At 39.0% G+C, this 9179-nt stretch overlaps 1 protein-coding gene across 1 annotated transcript; it reads left to right on the forward strand.

Annotated features, from left to right (window-relative positions):
- Positions 1 to 6814: 6814 nt before the first annotated feature.
- Positions 6815 to 8851, forward strand: LOC103133185 (FRAS1-related extracellular matrix protein 2-like; the record flags this gene model as incomplete). The annotated part of the gene is made up of 5 exons (XM_007544958.2): positions 6815 to 6964; positions 7093 to 7302; positions 7635 to 7832; positions 8333 to 8497; positions 8624 to 8851. Coding segments are annotated over 5 exons (920 nt in total), but the record flags the coding sequence as incomplete, so codon positions are not given.
- Between the last annotated feature and the right edge of the window lie 328 nt (positions 8852 to 9179).

Raw genomic sequence — 9179 nt, forward strand, 5'->3', positions numbered from 1 at the left:
ATAAAATTATTGAAATTAATTACTACATGCCATGATTTTCTTGGGGGAGCGGCCATTCTTGTTGGTGGGCAGAGCAGGCCATTGGAAAATGGTAGGGGAATCACTGAAATACACAAATATGCATCTGCACACATCTAGTGAGAAACATGAGCAGCAAACCTCAGGAAAATGATTTTAATATACAAAAGAGGACCCAATATAGAGCCATGAGGTTCACCAATATGACCAACAACCATTTCAGCTACTATCTCATTTATATGAACACAATGTTTTGTATTTATCAGAAATGATTTTATTTATTTTATTTAATTTTAGCAATGTTCCCCTTCAACAAGAAGGTTGTGGGGTCAAATCCTAGCCATGGGTCTTTCATTGGGGACTTTGCATGTTCTTCCTGTTTATGCACAGATTCTCCATAGGTACTCCAGCTTCTTCCAACAGTTAAGTTAATTGGTTGCTGTTCATTTCCCTTTTTAGTGAGTTTGAATGGTTGTTTCTCTTATGTGTCTCTGTGTTGCCCTGTGATAGACTAAGTGACAGGGCTCTCAGTGTATCTGCCCAAAGACCACTGGAGAAAGGCACTTATTAATGACTAATTAGGATATCATCAGGTTTGTCCATTGGGGTTACACCTCCAGTTTATCTAACACTGTTTTGTCTTTGGCCGATTTATGAACTACCAGGCTCTGCAGAACTTTTATTCAATTAAAAATTGTTAGATTTTTCATAAGGTAGTTCCTTCTTGCCTGCCCAGTCCAATCAGGTCCTCCCTCAGGCCCTAATTATGACAATTCAGTTATGGACTTCTTATGGAGGATGGTTCCTCACCCGTCTTTTGCTAGAGGATGTGGTTTAAATTTATTTCAGACCAACTAAATGTTTCCCCTGTAAACTTTCTTTCTTAATGTTGAGCATGCCATATCTTAGTGATGTTGTGAATTACATTTAAGGCAGTGTTAAATTTGCTTTGCAACTTTTTTATTTATTTACATGTATTTTAGTCTGTTTAGAAAATGCACTGCTAATATATCAGCCGTATGGTTTACTAATACACACCCTCCCCGGTAGTTTCTAGATTTCTGAAAGTCCTTTTCAGAAAAAAATGAAGCCTTGGTTTCAAAACTGTTGACAGTTTCCCTTTAAGAATAATCCCAGGCTTCCTATTTAATGAGCTTATCAAGCTGTTTGTGTAACAATATTATGTCAGGGAGAGTTCATTCAGGCAAACTGATTAAAAAACAAAAGTATTACAACTAAGAATTCCTTTATAGGGATTCAACTTTTTTTTCTGTTCAAGCATCTGGGGCAAGTTAACAAAAAATCTGACACAATTTTGAATGTTAGTAAACTGACAGTATTAAGGCAGCCTTGGTGCATAGTTCAAAGAAATGCAAATGTGTTTGCAAAAGCCCAACTCCTGAGAGAGATGATATGTCAATTTCTGTCTCCCGGACGATAATACGGCACCTGACAGCTCTCTAAAACCTCTACGCAGGCAGACCAATGGCAGCATGTTTCTCACTAATATCCTTGATTTTTCCAAGGAAAATGTGAAAACAAATGGTACAACAGCATGTGTTTATTAATGTCTGCATGCCTGTTTATCTGACTCTGTCTGCCCACAATAAGTTATTTTTAGACTTTAATCGCTGCATCAAAAGAAAATGGTGTGAAAACCGCAAAAACGGAGAAAATTCTCAAGTGACTGTCGCTGCTCTCTCACACTCATTTTTTTTTTCTTCCCCTGGTCAAAGTCAACTATTTCGTTCTCCTTTCCATCTATTTCTTCTACACTGCCTGCCTCACTTCTCTCTCACACTCACTTTCCTCCACATCAGCTAAAAAAAGGCTCTAGGATGTCTGCTCGATTTAGTACTGTCTCAGATTAAACTCTACAGTTCATGTCTGCTGCGTCCTGCCTGGCTACACTCTTAAGTCTGGAAGTGAGTGTTGTTATCGCCTCGTTGCGTGCACAATAATGTTGAGCTTGTTTTGTTTTGGTTGCATATAGTCACAGTGGGTCTGTCAAGTTTTAACCTATTTTATTTATTCAGTACTAATGAAATGTTTGCTTGCAGTCATTGAGGACATCCTAAATTTGGACCTGTTGGTGTTTACCTTAGCATTTAATCGTAGCACTTCTCTGATCCACAGTTGGTCAAAACCATAAGTACAGACTCAAGTCAATACATTGAAGGCCATTAATATTTGGCATCTCACTTATCAAGATGCAACAAAATAACATGTACTATTTACCATTAAAAAAAAGCTTTTGGCAGCATTTTGACTTGAGGCTTCACCGCTTTTCTTAGCAGAAAAGGCAGAGCAAATTTAATACATGTCTCAAATGGGAGAATGTGTCGACAAGACAAATATTAGCTCTGCACTCCACAAATCTGATCTTATGTAGAAGGAGTAGAAAAGAAGCCACTGTTAAACAAAACCATTAAAAGTCTCATTCAGAGTTTGCAATTGTTGAAAGAAAGCCAGAAAAGATCCTATTTCCAAGCATTGCTTGGGAATAGCTCCTGCATTGCTTGTTTGCCCCAAGCTATGCAGGAACACATGTGAAAGAAGGCAAGCTTGTCAGATGCCACTATAATTAAGCTGTTTGGTCTATATGTGAAACCCTCTGTGTCACAGAAAGATAACCTTCCAAATTATTCTGAACACACAAGGCCTAGAATGAAACGTAGCGACGGTAGCATCCAGCTGTGCAGATATTATTCTGCACCAAAGGCAGGAAGCTGGTCAGTGTAGATGGGAAGATAGATTGAGATGCATAGAAGGCAATGCTGGAAGAAAACCTGTTAGCAGCTGAGCTGCAAAAGATGTGAAAAAGGTGAAAAATGTCAATAGGTATGAAGATTTTTGCAAGGCAGTGCACATTTTGTATAGATATGTAACATCTTTGAAAACCTTTTACATTGTACAAGTCTTGTGATTGCCTGTGTCTTATTAAATCTTCAACCACCAAGATGAAGGTATTTATTATTTGAAAGAGGAGGGGTTTTTTTCAAACTGGTACACAAAGACAGACTTGTAGGGTCTTCTTTCTTAGCTTTATTCCCAAAACCGGACAATGCTTAAAAGTGCAGCTGAGAATGCTTTATAAAGTACATTTAAAGGCGCAGTGGTGACACAAATGCCTTCAGACACCCACAAAGTAGTAATTATTACAATTTGTTTTCACACCTTCCCCAGCCTTCAGTCACGCACTGAAGTGCTAAAGCAGAGGCGTGGCCCCAGTAGGGAAAATGGATGCTGCTCTCATTCATCACTCATCAAGTGGTGTAAAAGTTGGGACATGTGTGACTGCAGACATGAAGGCCATGTTTCCAAGTTTGCACGGGGGTCCTGTCTGTGCACAAAGAAATGTTGGCCAAAATTGATGTCATATGTTAAGCAAAAACACACAGTTCATCAATTAATACTGGTAGAAAATAAAAAAATGCATGCAACTGACCCATCTTTTTCCATTGGTCAAATGCCATTATCCATGTATGGTGTTTTTTTTTTTCTTTTTCCTGTCATCCACTCATTCTGTGCTGTTTTCTTTTACTTTGCCAACATGAAAATTCACAAATTCTAAATGAACTTCAAACCAGCGCTACATCTGTTGACTGTGCGTGGGAGAAAAAGGTAAAACAGGGGAGCGAGAGGGCACAGGCTGCACTGATGTTCGGTGTTACCCTGAGCTGTCACTTCTTCCATGACACTTAGTCAGAATGCACTGTTGACAATTTTCTTAAAGCCTTTATTATATTCACTGCTTTGGTTCTTGTTTGCTGGCCCAGTTAAAGCACGTAAATAAAACCAATAGATAGATAGATAAATAGATAGATAGATAGATGGGTGGATGTTGGAGGGGGGGTTTGATGCTTTATCTTCTCACAAAAGTAATATGACAGTTTCTATTTTTAGATTACATGCCAGAATATAAGAAGAAGCAAGTGAGAACGAGTATCATTTGACAGCAGAACTTGTGAAAGATGCATCTGTCTAATACACACTGGACTGCCTCTACTGCCTTAGGAAACAATCCCTTCAAACAAGCCTTTGAGCTTTCTTGGAAAAGGGAAGGGAGGGGGCTGGCACTTTCTCTGTCTTGTCATCTCGCTGCTTCAGCATCCAGAGATAAAGACATGCATGCAGAGAGACTTTGTTTTCAGTGTTAACTTCATCCTCATTTGTAAAAAGTACTTAGTTCTTTTGTCAGGAGAAGAAGCGCAGCCTTCTCCCAGTGGGACTGTTTCACCCTCGGTGTGCTTCGTTGTTATTTGCTAAAAGGAATTGGGGTATGTTGCTGCTGAAATTCTGTAAACCTTTTTATTTTTTAGAGTACTGACAGATTGATTGATGAGTTGTGTGCTCTTGTGGTAAAATGATGAAAACTCCTACCAAGGAGTTAATAGTTTAAATACTATCATGTTGTCTGAAAACATAAGAGCGTAACATTTTGCCCTCCAAGGCTGGCCTTGTGTGAACGAATAAAGGCGATGAACAGAGGCAGTGCTTCTGTGTGAAAGGGCAAAATGACAATTAACCGAGAAGTTGAATGAGAGGACAGGAAAGGTTGCAAGGTCAGGCCTCCCTGCAGTTTGACGTCAGACTAATCCGCTGTTGGGTTTTTGACCCTTGTCCCTGGGCTGTGCCTTTACAAATAATTCATGTGCCTGCAGACAGGTCCATGTTAAACCAGCATGTGGCAACAACAAAGAAACACTGAAATGTTGGTCTTAAACTCAAGCATGGAATAGGTACGTGGGGTTTAAAGTAAAGAATAAGATGTCAAAGTCAGGAAATCGGCACCAGAAATCACTTTTGTAAAATGACTGAAGCTGAAGCAGTAGGTAAACTGTAAACTGATGATGGGACCTTCCACATGGTACACAACGATGAACATTTGCTGTTATGGCTATTTTAGGTTGGTCTCTGTTCTATTGGTCTACGGCCCAATGGAAATGCCCCATGTTGTTAGTACTCCAGTAAACAGTAGCAGTATTATAAGCTGAGGTTTTAATTTATTTTTGTTTTTTATGCTTTTTGCTTTTCAATGAGAAAATCGTTACTAGGTTTGGTTACATTATATTGTATGCTGAAGTACAACAGCAGCTCTGTAATTGTTTTTCAAGCCTGTGTTGCAACAAGAACAGTGTAAATGTACATCTGCACGTCTATATTTGATACTTTCATTTCATATTTTATGCAAACGGTATTATGTTATCTTCGCGGAAGATTGACAGTGTTTCATGTTTTTGTTGTGACGTACAAATACATTGTATTGAACATATTTAAAACATTTTTAATGAACTAAATCAAGTTATGTGCATAGCTGTTAACTAAAACATAATTGTAAATAGTCCTAACAGGCTAAAATAGTTTAGAAACATCCAGTATAAAAATGCAGAGAGCCTTGAGGCTCTGGTAGCTGTTGAAGGTATTATTCACATCAACAGAGCAGAAAGTAATTGCATGGAGCTAATATCAATAAAAAAAACAGGAATAATTCAGTCACTGATGTATAGTTATTGATCCAGACAGTTGTCGAATCCTCCGCTTCTGTCTTTTGGAGTTTCTGAATTAGTGATTCAGGCTACAACAGATCAACCCCCAGTGTATTAAACACATTAGGGGCATCTGTTAACATGATCCTCGTAGTGCTGCCTCGTCATTACATCATTACACTGCTGTCACCAGCGTGGATGTTTGCTGCAAAGTGAAATGGGTCCATGCTTTTATCATGGATCCAGCTGAAATCAAGCCTCATAGAACCAAGTGGTATTTTTTAAAACTATTGCCAAATTTTGGTGAGCTTGTGCAAATTTTAGCCTCAGTTTCCCATTCCTAGCTGACAGGAGGGAACAGTCAGTGCGGTCTACCCCGGCTGCCATCTGCTTTGTGGTTCTATTAGGCTGACAAGTCAGAGAGAAAAGACTCAAATGTACAAACTACACAGGAACTCTGTTCATTTCCTTTAATGGAGAAACGGGTCAGCGCACAGATAAATTGTCCAACAAGGTGGAATAATCCACAAATCTTTGAGGCAAAAGGTGTCACAGGATGGATGGTGTATAATCTGCAGACAGGTTAAAAACCCAGAAAACTGAAACCATGTCATACACTACAGGCTAGCAGAAACAAAGCCTTTTAGACTACAGACAAAGACAACACAATGTACAGGCAAAGATAACTTAACTACACGTAGGAAGAGGACAAGAAAACTCAGAAGGTGGGATACCAGCTAGGGCAGAAAATGGAGGAGTGTAGAATGAGAAACATCATTACCAACATAAAATAGGAGTAAATAAATCAGTCAATCAGGAGTAACAGGTACATAAAATCTAAAAATTAATCTGAGAAAACAACTTTATGCTTATCACAGGTTTGATTATATGTGCTTTCATAGATAGTATTACTTATAACGTTTTTTTTTTATGTAACAAATTATTTGAGCTACTGTTATCTCTCTGTCTTTTCAAACCAGTCTATCCATCCCCCTATCACCTCTAACATCAACAAGGCATTTTCATTTACTAGAATGCTGCTTACTTAATAATATTGAAAGAGATCCTTGTGCATAAAATAGATCAGCAGTTTGTGAAATACTGAGACCAGCTGACACCTACAACCTGGCACCTTAATGAGGGATATTGAACCCATTATAATGGCAAGTTTTTTCCTTGAACAAAGAGCTTAAAGTCAGGACTTGTCAATGCGTTTGATCAACCCCTGCAACTTTTCAAACACATTTAAGCATAAATAGATGTTTTATGTTGACAGCCAACATACTTTTTGTGTCACCGTTCTGCAGCTCCCGTGTTTTACTTTGGAGAGGTCCAGTATCATGTGGATGAAAGTGACGGCTATGTGGAGGTCAAAGTATGGAGGACAGGAACCGATCTGTCCAAAACGGGGACTGTGACAGTCCGTTCTCGGAAGGTGGAGCGTGCCTCTGCTGAAGGCAGGTTTCCAATCAAATATTGGTTTTAAATATTTTGAAAATAATTAAATGCATCACTAATCCTCATGTCTTTATTCTATATGTCTCCTCAACAAAATCCCTTTTTTGTCTCTCTGTCCTATTTGCAGCTGGTGTTGACTATGTGGGCATAAGTCATATCTTGGACTTTGCCCCAGGTGTCAGCATGCAGACATTTAAGGTCACCATTTTGGATGATATGGGACAACCAGAGCTGGAGGGGGCCGAGAGCTTTGAGTTGGTGCTGAGAATGCCAGTGAATGGTATTCTAGGAGAACCTAGAAAAGCCACAGTCTTCATCAATGACTCACAGTCTGACTGTAAGTAATAACAATTTACCTTTACATATTCGCTTCTGTTTATAGCTTTCAACATGAAATAAACATACTGTATGATAAGCATAGACTACATAAGGTTACAGTCCTGGCCTCGTGATTCATGATGTCTATATTTATTGAATAATTCTCTGTCAAGCCCTTCAGAAAAGTATCTTGATTTCTCTGGTTTTAACACACCAATACGCGCAATGATAATAATAACACATCAATACTATGTTACATGTTATTGTTTTCATTCATTGCATTGTTGTCATATATAGGTCATCCTTGATGCAATGGAAATTTTATCATTGTTCATTTCATTTGATCGCCAGTGCCGAAGGTCCATTTTCGTGAACCGGTTTACAGCGGAGAGGAGAGTGATGGTCAGATAACAGCAACAGTGTACCGCAGTGGTGACATTTGGCACAAATCCTCTGTTCGCTGTTACTCCCGTCAGGGCACCGCACAAGTTGCCTCTGACTTCGAGGAGCGTCCCAACACAGATGCTTCTATCATCACTTTTTCACCAGGTATATTTTATCAAACATTTATGGGTTTTTTTGTTTGTTTTTTTTTTGTATATTTTAAATCGTAATTTTATGTTGAGTTAATGTTAACATTTAAAAGAATGTTATTGCTTTAGAGCAGTGGTTTCTAATCTCTTTTAGAAAGACCCCACTCTTTGCATAGACAGTATGCAGTCCTTATATTGTGCTCACATGCATACCCTATGTCTGTGCTTGTGCACATATGTCCATGAAGACCATAAAGAAAACCTTCCTTAATAATTTATTTTTTGGACAATTTTACAAAAACATTCAGCTTTTTGTACTTCTGTGCAGGAGTAAAAAAAAGAATAACTCCAATTTTAGTTCTCCAAAGACTTCTTTAAAAATTCTGCTATTCCTCTGAGTCAGTTTTTAAATCATTTGGGAACCACTGCTTTGGAGAACAGTCAAATTTGTTTAATCTCTGCTTTTAACTTAAGGCTTTAATTGTTTTGTGTCAACGATTTTCCCCCTCACATTAGGTGAGGTGGAGAAGCCGTGTATCCTGTCACTGGTTGATGATGCATTGTACGAGGAGGTTGAAGAGCTCAGGCTGGTCTTGGGGACACCAAAGAGCAGCTCACAGTTTGGCGCATCAGTTGGATCTCTTAATGAGGCTCTGCTTAAAATAAAGGACACAGCTGACAGTAAGTGAGATAAAGAACAAACTATTGGTCAGATATTTCAGGCTGCGGTACTGAATAGGAAGTTTTCTATAATCTGGCCGTTTTAAGATTTTATTTTGCTGTACTTGCCATCTTTTTATTTTCCAGAACCAATCATTCGGTTTGCAGAAACCAAGTTCAACATTAATGAACCGAAGGAAACTGGGACTGTGGCAACTGTGAAGATCCCTGTGGTACGAGTTGGCGACACATCAAAAGTCTCAGTGGTTCGGGTTCATACCAAAGATGGGTCAGCCGTCTCAGGAATGGATTATTACCCCGTGTCTCAAGGTGAACTTTATTAAACACCTTAGAAGTTGTTGTAGAAGATGTTGTAGGTTCTGTTGGACCTCAGCGCAGCTTTCGACACTGTTGACCATGATATTTTACTGAATCGACTGGAGAGTTGGGTCGGACTCTCCGGTCCAGTGCTCAACTGGTTTGAATCTTACATAAAGAACAGGGATTTCTTTGTTTCAATCGGAAACTCCTCATCAGAGAGGTCAAAGGTCACATGTGGGGTACCTCAAGGTTCAATCCTAGGACCCCTTCTTTTCAATATTTATATGCTCCCACTGGCTCAGGTTATAACAGGAAATAAGATTAGCTACCATAACTACGCGGATGATGCACAGCTTTACATTACGATGTCACCAGGTGACTC

Source organism: Poecilia formosa, unplaced genomic scaffold, assembly GCF_000485575.1.
Source record: "Poecilia formosa unplaced genomic scaffold, Poecilia_formosa-5.1.2 Scaffold2343, whole genome shotgun sequence".
Taxonomy (NCBI): domain Eukaryota; kingdom Metazoa; phylum Chordata; class Actinopteri; order Cyprinodontiformes; family Poeciliidae; genus Poecilia; species Poecilia formosa.